This window comes from Lithobates pipiens, unplaced genomic scaffold, assembly GCF_037356315.1.
Source record: "Lithobates pipiens isolate NorthernLeopardFrog02 unplaced genomic scaffold, aLitPip1_a1.2 Scaffold_19, whole genome shotgun sequence".
In the NCBI taxonomy this organism is placed as follows: domain Eukaryota; kingdom Metazoa; phylum Chordata; class Amphibia; order Anura; family Ranidae; genus Lithobates; species Lithobates pipiens.
Window position 1 is genome coordinate 377,310,281 of NW_027507764.1, and position 24,477 is coordinate 377,334,757.

The 24,477-nt window shown below is 37.5% G+C and overlaps 1 protein-coding gene across 4 annotated transcripts; it reads right to left on the minus strand.

Annotated features, from left to right (window-relative positions):
• Nucleotides 1-202: 202 nt before the first annotated feature.
• On the minus strand, nucleotides 203-22,183 carry SALL3 (spalt like transcription factor 3). Of its 4 annotated transcripts, none has more exons than XM_077492336.1 (4): nucleotides 21,236-22,181; nucleotides 4,663-7,602; nucleotides 4,106-4,446; nucleotides 203-1,648 (listed from the first exon to the last, which is right to left on the minus strand). In XM_077492336.1, exons 1-4 carry the CDS (start codon nucleotides 21,312-21,314, stop codon nucleotides 1,217-1,219), a joined length of 3,792 nt encoding a protein of 1,263 aa, XP_077348462.1. In that variant the 5' UTR covers nucleotides 21,315-22,181; the 3' UTR covers nucleotides 203-1,216. The 4 variants fall into 4 exon arrangements, with proteins under 4 accessions (XP_077348462.1, XP_077348463.1, XP_077348461.1 ...); XM_077492337.1 differs by lacking the exon at nucleotides 21,236-22,181 and adding an exon at nucleotides 17,104-17,480; XM_077492335.1 differs by having other exon boundaries at nucleotides 4,106-7,602; nucleotides 21,236-22,183.
• Between the last annotated feature and the right edge of the window lie 2,294 nt (nucleotides 22,184-24,477).

Consider the following 24,477-nt stretch of genomic DNA (forward strand, 5'->3'; position numbering starts at 1 on the left):
ATTGAAGCACATGAGATTTAAACCTTAGCTTAGACATTTTTAGACTGCTGAATCATTGGTAAGTCAAAAACCGCTGTTCCCTCGTTGCTTATTTTTTTCCTGAACCATTTAACTTCTTCTAAAATGCTCTGTTATATGGACAAAACCAGACTGTACTTTGCAACATAAACTGACAATGGAAATAACAATGGGGAAACTATAACACTTTTTAAAATAGTTTTATGTATTTTACTTCATTTGCCTTTTACCAAATTAACTAATTTTAAATAGTTTACATATGTATTCTTTTTAATTCTAGACAAACTTGTACAAAATTCTAAAAGTGCAGTCATATAAATTAAGAGTTTGCAAGCACATTATACAAACATTACCCTTTATTGTACAGTGAAATTAACATGGAGATTTTTTTTATTCACAGTTTCCTATGGTGTGAATACTTTAGAGTGAAAAAAGTTTTAAGTGGATTTTCAACCATTGAACTATTTCTCCACACAACATTTTCTCATTTATATTGAACAACTGTCCACATAGCAGCTACAAATATTTAAATAAAAGGATTTGTTACAGATACTCGCACAGGTAAAGCATGCTATCTTCCCAAATAAAATGTCACAATGTTGTCTGCATTGGAATAAACATCACTGGCTTATAGCAAACTTGCTAAAAAAAAAGGGCACAGACTTGGATGTACCTTGCTGTACAAAATTTAATTGAAGGTTGGGCTTGTTTCCTCTTGAATACCCGCATAATGTTATTATAAATACTACCCACAAGGATACTGTTATAAACCACAGTATTCGGACATACTAAATTGAACATTTAGTAATGAATTAGAATCTTTACAAAGAAACTTCAAGTTTATTTCTAATCTGAACAAAACTGGCAATTTTTTTGGAGTCATTTTTAAATGAGTTGAATCTTTTTTTTATGTAAGGAAAACATAATTGTGTAGCCTAAACCAGCCTGTTACTCAACAAATTCAGTAACCTTAAATGGGGATTAAAGTCCATTCCAGTCATTTAAAAGGTAAAAGAAAGTACCATGCACAGTCCTGCAAAGACATCTCTTCCGCAACCTCAAGGTAATGTATTTTTGGGAAGGGGACAGTATGTTTTGAATTAGGACACTGTGATAAATGTTCAAAAATCTGTACATTAAATAGTACAATTGATAAGTGGCTTAAGTCTTCCTTTTTAACTCTCCTTTGCAAGAGCATTCAGTTTATGCCAATTTCCTTGTTCTCCTCAATAAACCTTGTGAATGGTCGATTTACAATCGAGTCAGTGCCCACTTTGTCCATACTAATGAGAGGAGGGCTGCTGCCAGTACGTGCTCGGTCCATTCCACTAGACAGGTTGCCTAATGGTGGGATTGCAGTTCCACCCAAGCTGACTGGGAGCTGGGGAATTCCTCCGTTCTGTATGACAGAAATCTCATTGTTTTTCATAGCCAGCCCATTTGTGATAGCAGCAGCATATTGGTTCCAAAAGCTAGGGTCAACATTCATCGCTCGAGCTGCCAAATCCTTTTGAAACATCTCGGAAAACTTCAGTGCATCTCCACCTAACAAAGCCATCGGATTTTCTACTGAAAGTCTACGGCCACGCCGTGCAGGGGCATTATTCCACATGTGTGTCCCCATATGGACCTATATATGTTAAAAAGAAAGGAAGAAAAAAAAAGAATTAAGTATAGTCAGCATAGTACTAACTATATAATATGATATGATCACAAGGGCAGTAGATGTGTATTAAACAATCAAATATATACAGCAGAATACAGCAAGGTGTTGTTTAGATAATTACAAAACTAATGCCTAAATGGATAGCCCTAAAATCTTTCAATTGTTGATGTCCTTTAGTGGGAGTGGCTTGAATAAATAAGTGCCCTACTACACAGATATACATGCAGGTATCACCATCCAGATTTGGTATAATCCGCAAGATGATATTGCTGCTTAGAAAATTTAGTTTATCATTCTCTTACCCATTATTCAAATTTTGTTTCCACACAGTTCATTTCATATCGAACATTATTCTGGACTACTAAAATAGGACTGGCAATTGTTCTAAAATATCTATGTGGGGCCTACAAATACAACTTGCAGGTGCACAAACTAATAAACCCAAGAATTATTACATGTCTGTCTACACTGCAGAACTTCCTTTCTACACAGATATATTGCAAAATGAGAGAACATACAGTAGAAGGCAGCACAAACAAAGAACATTTATGCAAAACAAAATATTTTCTCTTTTCTAAACCTTCTGAAAAAGAGCGCAAGACATGCCATGGCTTGTTCAATATCCAGATGGCCGAGGAATCGTGCCTTGTACCTAGAGGGAGTTGGCAGTGGTGATGAACTCTGTGTATCTAAATCCCATAAATATTTCATTCACCAACAGTAAAAATAATAATTTAGCATAAACACATAAACAAGTTTATTCTAAATCTACTTCCTTCTAAAGGTCTCTACTTGGAAATCCCTTCTTAGTCGAAAAATTATATTCTATAATGTTAAAATAATTAAAAATGTACAAAGGTTATAAAGGCCTATGCAAAAACACACACACACTATATATATATATATATATATATATATATATATATATATATATATATCCAATAAAATAAACAGCGTTCATTTTTTTATTTTAACAAAAATAACTACTAAATGTAAAATTTGTAAGCTCATTTTTAAAAGTCTCTTTTAAGCTAAATATCCATTAAAAACGGTAATGGGTTCAGTCAATTAGGTGCTCATAGTATGCTAAGATTCTAAACTCAAGGGGAGATTACGTTTGCCAAGTATTCCTAATGGAAGGGTCTCCAAGCTACATAATGATATTGCTAGTTTCTAAAAAAATTTGAGAAGACTACAAATTGACACACACAGAATAGCGTATTGGTTCTGCTTGGACCATTATACATTGTAGATATTGTACTCTTTAGAAGGGAAAGTTCAATCTTTTAAACAATGGTAATCTGTTAGAGAAGATAATCCTATATCTTGTTGCTGTAAAAGAATATAATATTGTGATCTAAGCTTTGTAGATATATAAAAAAACATATTAGTGTTAAACATGCAAATTCAATATTTCATAGCCAAGGTAAGAAAGAAATTTTTTTAGTTTTTATGAATTATATAGCTAAGAAAAATGTAGCAATACAAGTATTAATATAAAAATGAGGGCAAGCAAAAAGGTTTAATAGCGAATTTCATGCATCTGGTATTATTGTAAACATCCTTTTAATTATATTGAAACAAATGGTTTGCTAAGTTAAATTAATTAAAAACCTTGAAAAAAAACTCCTTCTAACCCTGTAAGGGCACAGTTGTAAATTCTACAAACACTGGCTAATTTCACACATATACAAAAAGGCAATGGCATAAATGATGCTTGAATTCAATTACATATTTACAATATGGAATTTGCATGTATTCAATTTCCCTTTATGGTGTTTAGCAGTATATTACAAACATTAAGCTTTATACCATTGTCATAAAGAAACTTGCAAATAATAGAACTGACCTTTAAATATTCTCCCTACTTTTTCTGCAATTTATAAATTTATAGCGTACAAATGTATTTAAAGGGATCTAGTATACTGAACAAGTAACTAAACAGGGCTAATTTACTAAGGAAATTAAGAATCTTGACGCAATAAATTGTGTACATATTTGCTTCAAGTATCCAGTCATGTGAAAAGAAAATACCTTTTTTACTTTGAATACCCAGACATGATTGGATATATAAAGTGAATACTCACACAATTTATTGTGTGAAGATTCCTTCTTTAGTAAATCAGCCTCATGAATTTGAAAATGCAGCTGCATATGGTTTACAGACTATAGTAATAATAATAATTTAAGAGCTCATCTGCAGCATGTGCATACAGTATTCTCATACATTTAAAGCATTTGGGGCACAACTAAGCTTTTTCTTCTTGGCAGCTTTCAAAATGTTATGTCATCTACATTATAAAATGGCAAAAACATTTGCAATTATGCAAATGCTGGCACATTCTCAATTCTACTGAGCTTACATTTTTTCCCAAAAATTCTTATGGTTTCTTTTGTATGACTAGAGAGATGTCACCTTACCTTAAGATTCCCTTTTGTGGTAAATGCTCTACCACAGATTGTGCAACCAAATGGCTTTTCACCAGTATGAGTACGTTCATGTATCTGTAGTGCACTTGCTGAAGAGAAGGTCTTCCCACAGGAGTGACAGTTGTGCTGCTTGGGCGTTCGTCGTGGTGGGGGTGCCAGCATAGGAGTGATGCCTGGACTCATCGCTGTCTGTGGTGCAGCAGGAACCTGGATTCCGGCTGGAAGGTGGGAACCTTCACCCAGTGAGATCGGCTTGGTGTGACCATTCACTTCCATTTTGATCATGGCAGGCGCTGTGCTGGTGACCAGGCTAGTAGTGGTTTGGCTGGGACCTAGAGTAAAGTTGGGTTCAAATAACTGAGATGGGAGCTCTTTCAATTTGTGTGTCAGTAAGTGTTGTTTTAAATTACCCATAGTGGAACACCCACGACTGCAGACTGTACATATATATGGTCGTTCTTTAGTATGGCTGCGGTAGTGAATTTCCAATGCACTTTTGCAAGCAAAAGGCTTGCCACAGATATTACAAACAGTACTTTTAAACTTACCACGTTCTCTGCTCAGGAACAGCAGGCTAAAAGGAGCCTCTTCTTTGATGATTGGTCTTCCGGGATTCGTAGATGTCAGATCCAGTGCACCTTCAATTTCAGAAGCAGGTATAGGACTGTCAGGCTTTTCTGTTTTAAGTTGTAATTCTGGAGGCTCTTCATGATTCACTGCACGTGGAGACTTTGATCTTATGCTTTCACTATGACTATGTGCAGGTGATAAAACCTGCATTGATGAAGAGGATTCAGACATTGCTGGACTGCCTACACTCTGGCTCTCCAGATCCCCTGCTGCTGATGATGAATCATTGCTTAAACGATCATATTCACCAGACCCATTTTCTAAATTTTTTAAACCAATAAACTGCTGAGTAGTCATGACAGAGTCCATCATTTTCATCTGATTTTCTAAAGCAGCAATACTTGAGATGACAGTGGGGGGTGAGGCTGGTGATGATTCAGAGAATGGCATTAGTGGTTTTGATGAATCAATTGGTAGATCTTTTAGGTCTAGTTCATCTTCTATAGAATTATCATCAAAGTCCTCATCATAATTGCTCATTGTTTCAAGATTCTTTTCATCGTAAGAAAGCTCAGAGTCCATTGCATCTTGGAAGCCCTCTGGTAATGGAGTGTTTGGAATCTGTCCACCCATATGCATACGGATATGTTGCTGCAAAACAACAGCATTCGTAAACTTTTTCTGACAAATGGGACATGAATGCTGAACTCTTAGTGGTGGCTTTGACCTATGAACACCAAAATGGGTTTTTAAATTGCCTTTAGTAGTAAACGCACGTCCACAAATTTTGCATTTAAATGGTCTTTCCCCAGTATGTGTTCTGTAATGCATCTTAAGAGCACTCTGACAGCTAAGGACTCTGTGACAAATTACACACTGGTTTGGGTCTGTCATCTTTTTATCAATGTTCTCAACTAGCTGTTGCAGTTTTGATGTTTCAGATGTTTGCATAGACTCCAGAAGCCCACCAAATGGAAATTTTGCCGTGAATTGATCAGACATTGCTGGAAGCACAGGGTTGGGGAGACTTGTAGAAGTACTGGTATCTGTAAGAGTTGGGATAGATGTAGTGACAGGAGAGGGTACTTGTCCAGTAACAGGCTGCTCACCTGTCCTTGCAGCAATAGGGGGTAAAACAACGGGTTCAGTTTTTGTAACAGCAGTAGTTACTGTCTGAGCTGACTGTTGAGATTCAGAAGATGTAACCATGCAGGGCTCAGGATGATTTATATTTGGTGACAAGGAGTTGCATTCACTAGAAGTGGGAGATGGCCTTTGGGGTGATCTATTCAGTGGAGTAATGCTTGGTGAATCAAGATAGCTGTTAACACCTGGGATTGTGGGAGGAAGCTGCAACCCAATTGATGTTGGTATTGTTGGTAATACAGGTTTACTATCTAACCACGTTGTGACTGGTTTTTCAGGAGGAAGGGACATTCCATACGGTATTCCAGAACTAGTTGGGACATTGTCAAGGTATTCTGGAACAGGGTATGGATTCATTTGAATATGGGGGTATTTTTCTTTATGTCTTTGAAAATGAACTTTTAAATTTCCTTTTGTGGAAAAGCGATTTCCACATATATTACATTTAAATGGCCTTTCACCTGTATGAGAGCGCAGGTGAATTTGTAAAGCACTATCACTTCCGAAGACCTTGGCACAAAACCGACATTTATGTTTAAAAAAAGGGTCTTCAGAGGTTGATTTTGTCTCAAATACTGATACGTTTGGTGGCTTTCCCTTACGATGTTTCATGAGAGCAGAAAGGGGGTCTAAAGCATTAGCTGTTGCAGCTATGCTTGCAAGTGGATTGGGGAAAATCACACTATTTGAGGAGCTCTGAGGTAGAAGTGGGCTTGGCAAACTTGAAGGTGAGGTTAGGATGCTTCCATGTCCAATAGATGGAGGAGTTGAGGAGCTTTGTGAATGAGATGAGCAAGTTGTAGTATTGGGAACAGGGGTAGGGGTTACAGATGTTGTTTTAGCATTAATTGATAAAGATGTGCTTGATTCAGTAGGTGTGCAAGAGACAGAACATGGTATATTTGGGGTACTTGCTCCAGAGGCAGGCTGTGATGTATGTTGTGGGTTCTCAAATGACGGTGGTTGATTGCTAGGTACTGATCCTGGAAGTGTGGGTGGGACTACAGGTGTTAACTGTAGGGTCGTATGTGTGGTAAAACTCTGCAGCTGATTGGGTGCTGGAATTGGAGGATTTTGTGCTGGAACTGAAGAGGTCAATGGAGGACGCAGGCTCTGACGATTCATAAGTGCCACCTGACTGCGTATTTGTTCAATGAGTTGCAGCTGGTGAATCTGTTGCTGTTGTAGTGCCATTAGTTGTTCTAGAATCATTGGAATAGCCATAGCTGTAGCTGCAGTGGCAGCACTTGTGCCACCTACACACCGTGCATTCTGTGAAAACTGTGCAACTGCTACTTTTGTACTTTGCAGAGTCTCTAATGTAACGTTAGTGTTTGGCATATTGTAATTAGTCATGGAAGCTGGATCAGTTATCTGAGGTAGAGGAGTAGCATTGTTTGAGGCTTCTTGACTTGGAAAGTTCTTTTCTTCTGGGGTTTCAACCTCCATAGGTTCCTCTTCCTTTTCTGTTTCTTTTAAATCACAAATGTCATTATTTTCTACCTGAACTGTTTCATCTGCAGCCTCACTCTCTGCGTGATCACTTTGAGAGCTTGCAGGAGAGGGCTCAGGAAATTCTTCTGAAGCTGTTGCTGCTATATCATCATTAACAATTAACACAAGGGGGTTTTTAGTGCAGGTCTTCTTGTGCTCTAAAAAGTCAGACCATTTGAAGAATTCAGCACAACATTTTTCACAAACGTTGGTCTCTTCGCTTCCACTTCGACTTTCATTCCCGCTATCACCATCATCTGGTCCTTCCCCAGGTACTGCTAAAAGTAAATGAAAAGATTGCGTAAGCTATTAAGCTGAAATATAAACCACTCTACATCTGAAAATTTTGCACAAGTAAAATCAATATTTTTTATTTTGTACAAATTACCTCACTTTAACAATTTTCAAGACCTGTGTTAGAGTCCCCATACCTAGCTAATAATTTTCTTTGCACAATCCATCAAATTATGAAACTCTATCAATTGTGGATACTGCTTCTTAATGAAATTCCATAGAAGGCATTGATTTCCAATATTTTCATACACAGCAACCTTGTCTGTTGGGTACAAATCAAGCTTTTGATGGGCTCATTAGGATTCCCCTTTAGCATCAAGCTTCCTAATTTCCAGCAAAATTAGAGATGCCTTTGCCAGTTCAGTTAACATTGCTAAACTAATCTGTAACCTTTCAAACCTGAAGCAGTACCTGACAACACAAACTGAACTTCTGTTACTCAAATGTGGTCTCTGACTGCACAGATGTATTTTTTCTTTATACTACATTGAAACACATCAGATTCTAACTAATTCTATGTAACTACCGCATCGATAGCAATATATTTTACAGTTAGGTACCATGAATGCTAAAAAAAATGCAACACAACTCAAGTCCAAGAACTGCCTGAAAATAATCCCTTCCCTACCTACTGGTTAAATGGGCCACGTGTTAAGATCAATTGTGTTCTTCAGTAGTTAATGTAACAACACTATAAGGTCTTAATGACAAAGCCTTTGCCCTAAAATTGGTACTTTGAAAGACATTTTACTAAATGTATGCAAAGTTCTAGGTAAGTATTGTCGTTTCACAACAAGAAAACAAGACAGTTTATTGCTAGCCCTCTTCAAAAATAATTGACGCTGTCAAATGCCATATTTCATTACCAGAAAAGTAAAATTACATGTTATTGCAACCAAGCAACGAGTTCACAGATTTGTGAACAAACTAAGAATTACATATTTTAAATACATTTCTGCTGACATGTTTAAACATAAGTATGCTCTAGTCAGACACACGTTTTGTACCTATTTTCATCTATTCTTATAGAAAGGCTCTGTAAATTATATGCTTGTGCCATTGTAGAAAACCCACTAATTGGTTACACATGTTTAATTACTGTTGTAGGCAGTCACTTCCTCTGACTTGCGTTACCCTCTTGTGCTGAATAACAAGCATGTTTAATGAACAGAATTCTAATTCACACCTGATCAAATAAATAGCTGTGCTGGAATGAGAAATGAACATATAAAAAAGAAAAACATTTCTAGTATTTTAAAAGTCGCTCAGTAGGAAAGCATACATATTTCTCAGTTAGTTCAATTTGTTTATCTGGATAGGATTTTTTTTTTGTCTGACAAAAATAAAAGACAGCAGCAACAGACAGTTCATGGAACAGAAAGGTAGAGAGGTAGGGAGGAATCAAAGTTTTTCACACACTGTATCATACAGGGATGGAAAAACATGTTATATTATTTTTAATACACTGATATTTTATGAATCACAATCCAGGAAAATGTTTTCCTTATTTTATTATAATTTGTGAAATTTATATTAAAAGGTTTAATTATTATGATACACTCGGCATACGTAGAAAAAATTGCACAATATGGGTTTCAGTTAAAATAATTCATTTTCAAAAACAGCAAAAATGGCTGGTAATTATACCAGTTTCATGTTAATACTATAGTGGCATATATAAAATAATACGTAGCTGTATCTAAATAAATAAATATTTTTGATGGAAAATTATAAAAAAATGATGTTAATGTTGACACACAAAAATAGATTTTAAATACATGCAATATATATATATATATATATATATATATATATATATATATATATATATATATATATATATATATATATATATACTAAATAAAATACTATAACATCCAAATACACCCTTAAAATTGCAAATGAATTTATAATTAACCACATCATGCAAAATCTGAAAGAAAGATCTCATTGAAAGTGATATTTTGTAATAAAATAAAATTGAAAAATGACAAAATGCTTATGGTAAAGGCAAAGGAAAAAAAAACTCATTTACTGCAAGAATTTCCACTGTAAACCATAGGCAGGTTCCTTTCAGATCTGCTTATGAAGTTACATTGTGTGTAACCCTGTGAGCAGCTGGGCTGCATTTTTTAAATCAAACACACTATCATGTTCAGAATTGGTCACTCAGAATTGCCTTTTTTTACAGCAGTTTAGAAATACAAGAGGCATGTTTTTCTTCAAGTGGTTTCCTGTGGTATTGGATGAATTAACACTGCCGGACTTGTTTTGATTTTTAATGTATTCTTGTGAAACAGTAGTGTGCCGATTTACATCTCTGTACATGCACATGAAATCCACAGCAGTGCACATCAAATGCATGTAGATGCCAACTTGACAAAGCTGTGAAAGTGCACAAATAAACTAGAGTATAACCCCCAAAAATATTTTATGAGATGCATATCTGTAAAAAAATTATTATTAAATATTAAAAGTGAGACAATGTTTTTATAATTTAAAAAAAATAGATTTAAATGTAACATTTGAAAAAATATTTTTGCGCGATTTGAAAACTTGTTTAATGAACATTACGATGTACACATGGACTATACTCTTTTGTATAACAAAAATAGAAAATTAACCCACAAATATTTTTTTTACCAAGCACACGACATCTTGCAATGAACTTCAACTATGCTTTTTATTTACAGCTTTAGGAAAGGAACATTACGCAGCCAATACAGGTATTAAGATCAGCTGTTCTTCCCATTAAGTTAAGTAAAATTTGAGTAAGTGAGAAGTGTCATAGACACTAAAGAACACTATGTTTAGCAGACCTGTTTAATATTTAATTGCTGCTGCTGGCCTTAATGGGCTTGCTAAATAAAAGCTGATATAGCAATATCTTATTTTGAGCAGCAGGTATAGTACAGTGAAAGTATTTTTGTGTTTTGTGCACGCACTAAAAAGAAAAAAAAGGAATTTGAGAGATCATTGCACTAACAGTACAGGCCTCAATAGTGTGGTCTAGAAAAGAAGAAAAGGCCACACACTAAAATTTCTCCTAGCCAAAGAAAATGTTTACATGGCGCTGAATTAGTAAATATATTTACAATTCACTCCAGAGGGCAGATAAACTAATTTGTGTTGACAGTTTTAACTCTTAAATGACAATGAGCAACAGACTGAATTTTACTGTCTTTATTTGATTGTCGTCACTCGATTGTAAGCTGTTATGACTAACCTATAGTGACTTGCTGAGAATGTTAACAATTCTGTATATTTTCAATATTGAAAAATAGCACGATTTTACTAAAAATATAATTTTATTATTAAAAATAATAATAAAAAGAGCCTATTAAAAATGAGCAAATTATTGATTGCAAGCTGTTATGACTAACCTATAGTGACTTGCTGAGAATGTTAACAATTCTGTATATTTTCAATATTGAAAAATAGCATGATTTTACTAAAAATATAATTTTATTATTAAAAATATTAATAAAAAAGAGCCTATTAAAAAATTAGCAAATTATTGCCAATTTTTAGTAACGTAACCTGCTGTATAGTTTCTTTTTTTTATCAGTTATACATTTTTATAGATAATAAGCATCTAAAAGATGTAGCATAAACCATCAAGTACAGCTCACACCAATAGTGATGGTATGATATTATAATCTTTACATAAACTCTAGGGTATTATCTTTAGGATGGAAAATTGCATTGGTTAACTGCTTATGGTATTAGTTATTTGCTTGTTTCTATGATATTTACATTGCATTTTGCTGTGTTTTACCAATTACAAAGTCAAATTACCCATAACAATATTTGGGCACAATTGTACATCTAGGCCCCAAAAAATATAACTGTTTATTCACTGACTTATATTTGTATTGGATTCAGTAAAGTAGATTTTGCTTCTGCTCTTCTATAACTCAAATGAATATCATAATTAGTGTTTGCAACATAGCATGCTGATCTACACAAATCTGTCCTATAAAGAAAGATCATGGTATTCTAGAGCAGTTTGGGAAACTGCACAAATTAAGTTTACTTTTAAATGAATCTTGCCAGGGTTAAGTAATCAACTGTGGAAAAGCAGTATTTTAGATACCTTCTAACTAAATGGCTGACATATATACAGAAAGCAGCAAGGAGTGAGATCTCCTTGCAAATCTCTTTGCCCGGGCACTGCAGATTATTATTCAAAATGGCTGCATTTAAAGTGAATTCTTTAGTACTTTGTAACATAAATCTACACACTGACAGACTCGGTGGAAACATGTTACTTTATGTAATTAGAGAATTGCTGCATGTCAAAAGTGCTCTTTTGTTTGCAACAGATTACCTTTAAACAAAAAAAATGTATACTTTGAAACAAATGTAAGCATGGCAGCCAACTTTTCTTCATGCAGATGCAATAGCAGCAGAGGCTACATACCACAGATAATAAAAACAGATCTGACATACTATAGATCTAACCTAATAGCATGAACATGGAAGACTATAGGTATAACTATACCCAACAGATCCTACTGAGGAGGCCACATTATCACGTTATTTTTAGGATACTTTGCAAAGCTGAAATCAAATACGGGCATTAAATCAATCAGGAATAATACGGTATATACACCTAGCACTCATTTTCTGCTGTACATGAAAAATACATGCACAAGATTTTTAGCTGTTAAATGTTTCCGAAAGGATCCGAAGAAGTACATGTCAGATATATGCGATATGACTTTGTTTCCTGAACTGGAAGTTTCTGAATTCTAGAAAACCGAGGGCATTTTGTTTTCTTGCAAATTAATTCTTTTTAACTCTTTATGATGACTGTGATTCCCATAAAAGAAGATGAATTATCACATACAGAGCCCAAGCTGTGAAACAGGAGGAGACAAATAGAGACCCCTACTGTGTTCAACAATGTAGATGAAATTCCAGACTCAATAGAAATTTTTGCCCTCTTTCAAAGACCACAATGGCTGTCAACATGACAGTGAACAGTGGAGGGCACTATTGCTATGCACAATGTTATAGACCTAGCATATTTAGATTAATCTATTCAGTGGCCTAAATCTCAGAATTTGTTAAGTAACAACCACCTGTGGCATAGTCACCAACTGTCTTCTATTTTTTTCCCCAACATTTTCAGTTTGTACTCATGAAAGCCATCCATTAGCTATTTAAACACTATGCAAACAGAACTACGTTTAGGAAGCCATTATCAGCATATTCCCAGATTACAATAGAAACATATTAAACTATTTAAGAATTCTTTAGTATCTAGTTGTGTGTTCATTTCTCTGGATATTTATTAGAGCTTTACCGATAACAAACATGATGATTATGTCATTTTGGAAACATGTTATTTTCTAACAACGAACAGATATTTAAACTTACCAAAATCATTTTATGAACGTACTTATAAAATGATCTAATGATTGCAAGTAGCTAAATCTGATTATATTTTAGAAGGTAAATGTATACGCTCGATTGCAGTTTGTTTCAATAACTGGCATGATTTATAAAATTGTTTTATATTTTAAAATAATGAGAGTTTTAACTATAAAATAAATATTTGAATGTAAGCTTATTACTTTTCAAAATACCTTCAGGGTTCACAGTTTATCAGAGTAAGCCCCAAGCTTAATTTAATATGACATTGAGAAATTCTAATCAAATATACTACATCATGTACGTTGAAGACAAATATCAAATGCATGGCTTGTGGGGTTTAAAATGCAAATCCATGTGATAATTGTTTCAAAATTTTAAACAATATCATTAATCGTATTTTCTAAACCTAGCTTCTGCTGCACGCATCAATTATATGTCAGCAAGTGTTAATCCAATGGCCTTATGTAAAAAAAAAAAAAAAGGAGCCTTATTAATTATAATCATTATTATGTATTTATAAACTATAATACCCTTAGCACAGATGTGTATTCACACATAAAAATGTGCACATAGTATTTTAGAAAATGTTGAGCAAACCATATAATCTCAAAAAACAGCATAAAATAGTATGATAATATTCTTCCTAGGATTAATCTATAAAACAAAAACTTTTTTTAATATGTCCCAAATAAAAAATACTATATACTCTGTGGGCCGAATTTGGTTGTTACTTATAATTGTAAGCAAAGATATAAAGGGTCTGATTTTCCTATCCATGTAATGATATAAGCACACAAATCAAAAGGCACAGAGAGAACATGATTTCCTCTTTAAACTTCTTTTTTTAAGAAGATCGGCACATGCTAATCTGCATTGCTTGTAGCAAGATCTCTAGGTAACACTCAATTCTAGTGTTATCACAACTGAAGCAACCATGCTGCCAAGGTCAACTGCACAGATGTACTAATTGTATTATGAGCTTGACATCTAGTGGCCACCCCTGGCAGGGCAAAATAGGCAAAGGTTAAATCAGCCAGCCTTGTCAAAGCACTTCTAAACACCCACCCTCAGGGACAAGCCATTGGAAACCTGTTGGCACTTCATGCAGTCCCACCTTTTCAATGTCACCAAACAAAATGAATCTCTAGTGTGTGTTGGGCATTAACACTTGGAAACAGAACACTAATGACAATATTAAAACAGTTTAAACTATTAAACACATACAATTGAGAAATTATAAGAAAAAGTAAAAATTTGCAATTTAAAATGATAAATTATAAAGGTGAATAAAAAAGAATAAACAATTTATGTCCACAGTTATTTGGTGCAAAATAAATTAGACTGGTTTATTTAAAAATAAAACGTATTCATATTTATTTGATAAGGCCTATATCTAACTGTTTGGTATACGTTATCATATTCTGTGAGCAACACATAAATCTACTAAAATGTACTTTTTAATACAAAGGAACTTTTGTAAATAATATTTTTGCTAAAGATTTATAAAATCCAACAATACATTAGTACAGTATTTTAGAATATTCTAAAGCTCATACTATCCCATCCTAATGTTCATAATAGCATTTTTTTAAATATTGCAAATTAAACTCCAACTCTAAAAATCTTACAAAATGAAAATAATATTTTTGAGCATACGTCTGGATTATTTAATATGTTTTTTATTAATGTATTATCCATTTACAGTCCAGTTGTTTTTTCTTATTTTAGCAGCATATAGATTTAACTAGCACAGCTGATGTTCAATATCCTTCTGGCCACTTTAAGATCAATAGGAAGACTATGCCAGGATTAGCTCTACATGATGAGGAAACCTGACCCACTTTTACCACATTTCACTCACAATGCATGTAAAAATAATCACGTGTTTTACTAATTTTTAATTGTTGATTCTCTGCTTTTCACCTCTGCACTAACCAGTGAAACTGAAACACACGCCCAATGTAAAAGTTTTTTTTTTTTTTCTCTCTTGTTGCTCAGACTATAGCATCTCATTGTTATTCAGCATTCATCAGAGCCGTCTAAGAATGACAAAAAAAGATGCTTGTCTCTAGCTGTAATGTAAACTAGCTTAAATTCTTCCTCTTCCTGAAGCTGACTGACTCTCTTTACTCGCTGATTGAAACAAATATGTAATGGAAGCTGTTTAAAGAGACACTTACTTTGGCTGTCTATACTTTTCTAAAATTAAAATGCCTTTTTTTTTTCAGGTAGCATTAAAAAAAAAAAAAACATATCTACAATAATTTCTCATTATACTTATTATTCCAAAACCTTGTCCTACTAACAATCTGGGTTGTATTATTTAAATATTTCAATGTTTATTATAAATGTATTGTGCCACTAAGACTATAGTAAAATGTTATGTTCATTGTAGTGTATAAAAAATAATATTCATGTTGTAAATATGGTTTAAATCCCCTCTAAGTAGATAAAAAAAATTGTGCTACTTGGTTATTATCGGAATATATTAATTTAGCACCTATATATTTAGTATATACAGCTTAGATTATTCCTGAAAAAAAAGAGTCATAATTAAATCGTGACTACTACATTTTAATTTGAATAAAAATTATATGTGTGTGTAATGTGGTGAAAATCATAAGATTTTTATTTTTATCGCCTATTTTATCATAAAGATCTGTAGATATTTGTTCAGGAAGTTATTTGCTTCTAACAAAACAAAGAACTAGAGTATATAAAAAAAAATACTGTCATGTTTTTTAAATAGTTATTTTAAAACTGTTTTCCAATAAGCTCTTACTACAAGGGCTTCCAAAGTTTAACCAGTCTATACAACTGCGCAGAATATTCCAAATTTCCAGTTCTATCCTGATTTTGTTTAATTGAATTTAGGGGATTTAGCTTTTCTTAATGAGATATGGTTTATAAGAGAGTAGTCTGGAGTTTTTTTTTTTTCGGAATTATTTAGTTTCATTTTTCAGACTACTTTTGAAAAGAGATTTTGAGCTATTCAAAGCTCACAATAATCAAGCTTCAAAAAATTCTCACTGGGATGCAATGTAGCCCTTTTGATGGAAAGGCTGTCTTTCTCATTCTGCAGAAATAAATCCATTCATTTGATCATGTAGTCATTGAGTGCAATACAAAACAAACCAAGTGTAAGAAATGCTTAGTGATGAAGTAAACAGAAAACCATTTCCATGACAAAAAGATCCTTTTGCTCTTAATCTAGCCACCATATGCAAGCGTTTCTTTTTAGCATATCTCCTGCTCTAATCTCTAGTGACACAGCTACACAGATAAGACTCATTCTGACCATAAAATAAAAAAAAAGGAAAAAAAAAAGTTTCCAAGAAAGATACTTTCTTCTACAAATCCAGGAAATTCTTCTGTAGCCTGACAATGACTTGTTCTGTTTGGTGAAATAAAAGAGAGCATCTGGGAACCGCAGTCTCAAAGGATATGCATCAAGGCCTTTTTTTTTTTTTTGCCCCCATCTCTCCTCTGTTATTAGTGAGGGATGATAGGGCTACTTGGAAGGCAGATGTGTGTGCCCCAAGACTAGCATGCCTGTGATAAATCATTACAGTACATGTTTCTAGAAAGTTAAGGGCATCTTCCATTGGACTGAGAGGCAGATGTCACTTTATGTAGAATATCACAGTCACCTATGTGTTTATTTATTCTATTTTTTTATTTTTTTATAAAGTCCAATTTCTGATCTTATTGTTGGCAGTACGTACCCAGTAAATTAAAAATCGAAACTATTTCCATAAATTCACAGAGTGCTCATAAAAACTTGCCATAGTAATAAATGTGTTAGAGCTGACATATATGAAAAAAAGCTTATTCCAAGGGATGGACAATAGCTTTGGGTGTAGAGAGGTGCCAATCTATGTGTCAGCTCAATGCCAGTGTGCTGCTGGCAGCAGGTAAAAGGAGAGATGTGTGGGAGCAGCAGTCCATGCAGGACCTCCCTTGTTTCTCTAAGAGATCTGTTAGTCTTACACTATTCCCACCTCCCCCTGTCCCTTCTAACCTTTTAACCACACTCAGCTTTCCAAAACAAACCCCCCCAAGTAGCCCCAAACAAACATTAGCAGCCCACGAGATCCCCTCACCTTTAGTTGAACCTGGGAGAAGCTCCCCAGCAGAGAGGGCAGTGGCAGGCATTGAAGCTACCTCTTCTTGTGTGTGCACACATGAGAATGCACAGTGTTTCCGGAAAGGCTTTCACAAGCCTCGATCTTTCTCCATCCCCAAAACAAGATCAGCAAAGCCCCCCTCCTCCTCCTCCCTTCTCTATTCCCCTAGTACTTGCAGTTGAAGGACACAGACTGGGATGGATACAAGCTCCCGCTGCTCAGTGCAACTTTTCTGCAGCTAGTCTTTCTTCTCCAACACGGGGAGGTCAAGAACATACCTAGCTAGTGCACTACCCCCTGCCAGTAACACACCACCTCCACGCAGCCGTCACACCTCCTCGGCAGCCTCTCCGCCGCAGCCGTCCTCACTCTGCTGTGCCCTTTTGTTCTGCTGTGCAGGTGGAAACTACTGCTAAACTTCTCACACATCCAAGAGGGCTGGCTTTCAAAAAGGAATGTCAATATTAGGTCCAGGCTAATTTTATTACAGTTATTTATATAGCGTCGAAAATGTACGCAGTGCTAAACATGCTATACATTCACATCAGTCTCTGCCCTCAAGGAGCTTACAATCTAAAGTCCCTATCTCACATGCACTAGGGCCAATTTAGACAGGAGCCAGATAACCTACCAGCATGTCCTTGCAGTGTGGGGGGAATGAGGAGTACTTGGAGTAAACCCACGCAAACACAGGGAGAACATGCAAACTTCATGTGGATAATGTCCTGACCGGGATTCAAACCAAGACCCTTCGTATACTCATACAATTGCAACATGCAAAACACACAAGTCCACCTAGGAATGACTTCAAGTAAACCTTTCCATGGGGGCTGCCATGGACACCCATTTTTAAAATTCTAGTTGTATAACCACTAAGGCACGTCTTATTCTTTTAATATTAATATATTGTATTGTAATATTAATAAATGTGTAAAAGCAATAAAGCCTGAAAAGCACACACAAGTCAAATTAGGAGTGATTTAAAGTAAATCTTTCTATGGGGCCTGCTACTGACATTCCCTTCTTAGAATTTTAGTTGCATAACCACTAAGCCACTTCTTAGGTTGGCCATACATGATACAATTTACTTGTACAATTTTCCTTTAGATTTACCAAAACCATATAATATGTGGTCAAACCTAAACACTTTCAATCTGTATGCAATTTTTACTCACAATACTGGAATTTGTAAAACACACATGTCAACCTAGGAATGGCTTAAATTAAATCTTTCAATAGAGGCTGCCTTTGACATTCCCTTCTGAAGATTTTAGTTGTATAACCACTAAGCCACTTCCTATACTTACAATACTGGAATGTGTTAAACACACATGTACCTAGTAATGACTTAAAGTAAACCTTTCCAGGGCTGCCATTGACATTTGTTTTTGATGATACTAGTTGTATAATCACTTAGCCACTTCTTATATTCACTATATGGAAATGTGAAAAAGCAATATAGCCTAAAAAAAAACAAGAAGAGAAGCCCCCCTAACAGTGACTTAATGTAAACCTTTCCATGGGGGATGCCATTGACATTTGTTTTTGAAGATACTAGTTGTATAATCACTAAGCCACTTCTTATATTTGCTATATGGAAATGTAAAAAAGCAGTAAAGCCTAAAAAAAAAAAAAAACCCTAAGAGTGTCTTAAAGTAAAGCTTTCCATGGGGACTGCCATGGACATCCTTTCTGGAGATTGTTGTATAATCTTATAAAAAATACTTCTTAAGCTCACAATATTGAAATGTGTAAAAGCCTAAAACAAACAAACAAAAAATAAATAAATACACACACACATCTGCATAAGAGTGACTAAGGCTGGCCATACATTATACAATGTACTTGTACAATGTTCCTTTAGATTTACCAAAACCATATATTATGAGGTCAAACCTAAACACTTTCAATGTGTATGCAATCGGGAAGGCCCTTGCATTACATAGTTCAAAGTAAATTGAATAAGAAAATTGCATAATGTATGGCCAGCCTTATAGCAAGTCTTTCCATAGGAGCTGCCATTAACATCTTGTTCTGAAGATGCTAGTTGTATAATCACAAAGCCACTATTTATACTACAATTTTGGATTGTGTAAAAGCAATAAAGCCTAAAGAAAAAAATAAAAATAAAATACACACACACATAAGCCTAAGAATGACTTTAAGTAAGTCCTTCCATGGGGGCTGCCATTAACACCCCTTTCTGAAGATGCTAGTTGTATAATCACGGAGACACTTCTACTCACAATTTTGGAATGTGTAAAAGCAATAAAGCCTAAAAACACACAAAACACAAGTCCACCTGAGAGTGATTTATTTCCATGGGGGGCTGTCATTAACACCCCTTTCTGAAGATGTTAGTCGTATAATCTCAAAGCCACTTCCACTCACATTTTTTGGGGAATGTGTACAAGCAATAAAGCCTAAAAACATGCACAAATACAAGTACACCTAAGAGTAATTTAAAGTAAATGTTGCCAAGGGGGGCTGCCATTGACACCCCTTTCTGAAGACGTTAATTGTATAATCTCAAAGCCACTTCTACTCACAATTTTTGGAATGTGTAAAAGCAATAAAGCCTAAAAACACACACAAACACAAATCCACCTAATAGTGATTTCAAGTAAATGTTTCCAAGGGGGGGCTGCTATTGACACCTCTTTCTGAAGATGTTAGTTGTATAATCTCAAAGCCACTTCTACTCACAATTTTTGGAATGTGTAAAAGCAATAAAGCCTAAAAACACACACAAACACAAATCCACCTAATAGTGATTTCAAGTAAATGTTTCCAAGGGGGGGCTGCTATTGACACCTCTTTCTGAAGATGTTAGTTGTATAATCTCAAAGCCACGTCTACTCACAATTTTTGGAATATGCAAAGGCAATAAAGCCTAAAAAATAAGCACAAATACAGGTTCACCTAAGAGTGATCCAAAACAAAGCCAAAAAATAAAATAAAACAAACAAACAAAAAAACAAAACAAAAAAACATACACATCTGCCTAAGAGTGACATACACACTATCAGTTTGTTTGCTGTTTTTTTTCCTTCAGATTTACAAAAACCATATAGTACAAGGGCCTGCCTGATTGCAGACAAATTGGAACTCCTAAGGTTTGACCTCATATTATGTGGTTTTGGTAAATCTGAAGAAAAAAAAAAAGCAGCAGACAATCTGACAGTGTGTATGGGGCTTTATAGTAATTCTTTCCATAGAGGCTCCTATTCTGAAGAAGCTAGTTGCATAATCACAAAGCCACTTTTATTCTCACAATATTGGAATGTGTAAAAACAATAACTCTTGGAAATACACACACACACACACACACACACACACACACACACACACACACACACACACATCCACATAACAGTGACTTCAAGTAAACCTTTCCACCTTGACATCCCCTTTCTGAAAATGCTACTTATCTGGCTAGTCCACTGACCCAGCTGGGACCTAAAACAAGTGGTGGTGTTAGTAAATTCAGACCTATTTGTATGTTGGTTCCTGTTAAGGGAACGTGGACAGTGAGAAGCAGGGAAGTGATCTTCGCAGGGAAGTGATCTCTGCAGGGAAGTGATCTTTGGGAAGTGATCTCTGCAGGGAAGTGATCTTTGGGAAGTGATCTCTGCAGGGAAGTGATCTTTGGGAAGTGATCTCTGCAGGGAAGTGAGCTTTGCAGGGAAGTGATCTTTGCAGGTAAGTGAGCTTTGCAGGGAAGTGATCTTTGCAGGTAAGTGAGAAGCAGCAATAACAACCTCTATGGGCTTGGTGTCCCTGTGAGAAGGACTGATAAGTAGTGGAGGGTGAGAAGTACTGGAGGGTGAGAAGTATTGGGGGGTAAGAAGTACTGGAGGGTGAGAAGTATTGGGGGTGAGAAGTACTGGAGGGTGAGAAGTTCTGGATGGTGAGAAGTACTGATAAGTACTGGAGGGTGATAAGTACTGGAGGGTGAGAAGTATTGGAGGGTGAGAAGTATTGGAGGGTGAAAAGTATTGGAGGGTGAGAAGTATTGGAGGGTGAGAAGTACCTGAGGAGTGATAAGTACTGGAGGGGTGATAAGTATTGGAGGGTGAGAAGTACCGGAGGAGTGAGCTCCCCTTACCGTTATTAGGGAGCAGCTCAGTCCCGATCTCCTCGTCTGATTTCAGATGCTGGGGCTTGGCTTGCTTTCGACGAGACATGCTGCTGCTGGGAAGTGGGACTCGTTTCTGCTTTTTTGCAGATACATCAGTGGCAAAAAAAAAAAAAAAAAATTGTTCACAAATAGTCGAGTTGCAAAATTACGGAAATTAGCTGGTGTCGGTGCGGCGCGGATTGCGCATGTCGGTATATAATTGTGATGGTGAATAATGCATCGCGATTAGCGGCGGGGGTGAGAGGGGATTGGCTCGGGGCCAGCGGACACAGACTGCATATGGAAATGAGGGATGGGCTCAAGCAATTAGCTGCCAAGTGATGAGTCTCCCCCGAAGCGGCAGCGGCAGGCAGGCAGGCAGCAGCACAGCGCAGCGCTCCCCCGGCCGGGCTCCTCGTCTTCTGGGCGCACACACACGGAGCATCACTTTTTGGGGAAGGTCCTTCTCTCTCGCTCCTCTCCCTGAGCTGCAGCTCTTCGGGTTCCTCTCCGCCCCCCAACCCCTGCGGGGTCCGTTCTTCTTGTCGGGACTCCTCCACCTGGGAAAGTTGCTGAAACTTCCTCCCCCGCCCCTTCCCCCTCCGCTCACTGCTCTCTCCCCATCTCCGTCCTCGGGCTTCCTTTACCTCTCACCTCCCGACCCTCTTCGTGGCCATGGAGCCGGCCGGCCGGACCATCCATCGATCCATGGAGGGGGAGGGGGGGCAATGTGTATTGATTTATTTATTGGGGACAAAATCAATTGATCTAAAGCGAGTCGCTCCCCTTTTTTTGGCTGCTTTGGGGTGAGGGGGTTGCCTCTTGAAACTGCTGCACAGTGCGAATCCTCCGGAGTGATGTGAGCCGTGCAGCCGCTGCCTGGACCCTGCGATCGGCTCCCACGTCCTTCTCACCTCCCCCCCCCAGCAGAGGAGGGTGGGTCCTGATGGCTTATGCTGTGGGTGGTGAGCTAGATGGGAGGGGGGCAGGTTAGGAGAATAAAAAAATAGAAAGAAGTGAGGCACTTGGAGGATGATCACCCTCCCCTCTCACACGCGCACAGGGGCGTATGTTGGCTATTGAGAGTGGGTGTTAGAGGATTTCCCAGCTACTAATATGGAGCATGTGCTAGAAGACACTAGACATCAGGTAGCTGGATCTGACACCCACTTGATGGGCTCATTTGGCAGAGTACCTGAGCCTCCATCCTCCCCAGGATACAGCTCTGCCTCTACACCATCATGCTTTATATTGGTCCAGCCCTGTACTCATTACCAGCACAGCACCCATCCCATCCCATTCCATCCCATCCCACCCCATACTCTATACTACAACTGAAAACTTTGTACTGCTCATCTTTAAAATAAACTCACACCCCATCTGTGATCCTTCTGCCTGTAAAGCCTCCCCAGCAGCGGTGGGACTCCTGTCATATCTCTGATCCTTCTCATGCATGTCAAACCTCCCCAGCAGTGATGGGACTTCTGTCACATCCTTGATCCCTTTCCTGCTCCCCAGTAATTGTGGGACTCCTGTCATATGCCTGACCCCTTTCCTTCTCCCCAGTAATGGTGGGACTCCTGTCATATCCCTCCTCCCTTTCCTGCTCCTCAGTAATTGTGGGACTTCTGTCATATCCCTGATCCCTTTCATTCTCCCCAGTATGGTGGGACTTCTGTCATATCCCTGATCCCTTTCCTGCTCCTCAGTAATTGTGGGACTCCTGTCATATCCCTCATCCCTTTGCTGCTCCCCAGTAATGGTGGGACTCCTATCATACCCCTGATCCCTTTCCCGCTCCCCAGTAATTGTGGGACTCCTGTCATATCCCTAATCCCTTTCCTTCTTCCCAGTATGGTGGGACTCCTGTGATATCCCTGATCACTTTCCAGCTCCCCAGTAATTGTGGGATTCTGTCATATCCCTGATCCCTTTCCAGCTCCCCGGTAATTGTGGGATTCCTGTCATATCCCTGATCCCTTTCCTTCTCCCCAGTATGGTGGGACTCCTGTCATACCCCTGATCCCTTTCCTTCTCCCCAGTAATTGTGGGACTCCTGTCATATCCCTGATCCCTTTCCTTCTCCCCAGTAATTGTGGGACTTCTGTCATATCCATGACCCCTTTCCTGCTCCCCAGTAATTGTGGGACTTCTGTCATATCCCTGATCCCTTTCCTGCTCCCCAGTAATTGTGGGACTTCTGTCATATCCCTGATCCCTTTCCTGCTCCCCAGTAATTGTGGGACTTCTGTCATATCCCTGATCCCTTTCCTGCTCCCCAGTAATTGTGGGACTTCTGTCATATCCCTCCTCCCTTTCCTTCTCCCCAGTAATTGTGGGACCCCTGTCATATCCCTGATCCCTTTCCTTCTCCCCAGTAATTGTGGGACCCCTGTCATATCCCTGATCCCTTTCCTTCTCCCCTGTAATTGTGGGACTTCTGTCATATCCCTGATCCCTTTCCTTCTCCCCAGTAATTGTGGGACTTCTGTCATATCCCTGACCCCTTTCCTGCTCCCCAGTAATTGTGGGACTCCTGTCATATCCCTGATCCCTTTCCTTCTCCCCAGTAATTGTGGGACTTCTGTCATATCCCTGATCCCTTTCCAGCTTCCCAGCAGTGATGGGACTCCTGTCATATCCCTGATCCCTTCTCTGCCTGTTAACCCTTCCCATTAATGATGGAACTCCTGTCATATCCCTGATCCCTTTTCTATCTATCAAGCCTTCCCAGCAATAGTGATCGTCCTCATGCCTGTCCCCTCTCTCCCCAGCAGTGGTGGGACTCCTGTCATAGCCACGATCCTTTCTCTGCCTCCCCAGTAGGGATGTCCCACCACTGCTGGGGACAAGGATCAGAGCTATGACAGCAGTCTCTCTTGTCATAGATCTTTCTCCTGCCTGTCAAGCCTCCCTATTGTCTCACCCATAGCCAATGATAACTTTAATCATCCCAACTTGAAAGTCATCTTGCCCTGATTCCTGCACAATGATCGCCACTTGTGTGCGCCCATCGCCCAATTATTCATCATCAGCTGTACTTCTTATTTATGGCTGATCGCACGATCGCTCTTCACATTCATCTTGTTTTGGTGCTCCAAAGGAAGAAGGGGAGTGAGTGGTTGAGCTCTCCTTATTTACGGTGATGGATGTCTAAGTGGGGAGCTTAAACTTTTCCTTGTGTAAGGTCAGGCAGGAGTATAGGGGGGGGGGGGGGGGGGGTAGGTACT

Excerpts from the sequence above, each read along its gene's own strand:
- SALL3 (XM_077492335.1), bottom strand. The coding sequence starts at position 21,314 with ATGTCTCGTCGAAAGCAAGCCAAGCCCCAGCATCTGAAATCAGACGAG. Across the intron at positions 7,603-21,235 it reads TGAGCTGCTCCCTAATAACG|CAGTACCTGGGGAAGGACCA; the intron begins GTAAGGGGAGCT and ends ATTTACTTTTAG. Across the intron at positions 1,649-4,105 it reads CCACAAAAGGGAATCTTAAG|GTCCATATGGGGACACACAT; the intron begins GTAAGGTGACAT and ends TAACATATATAG.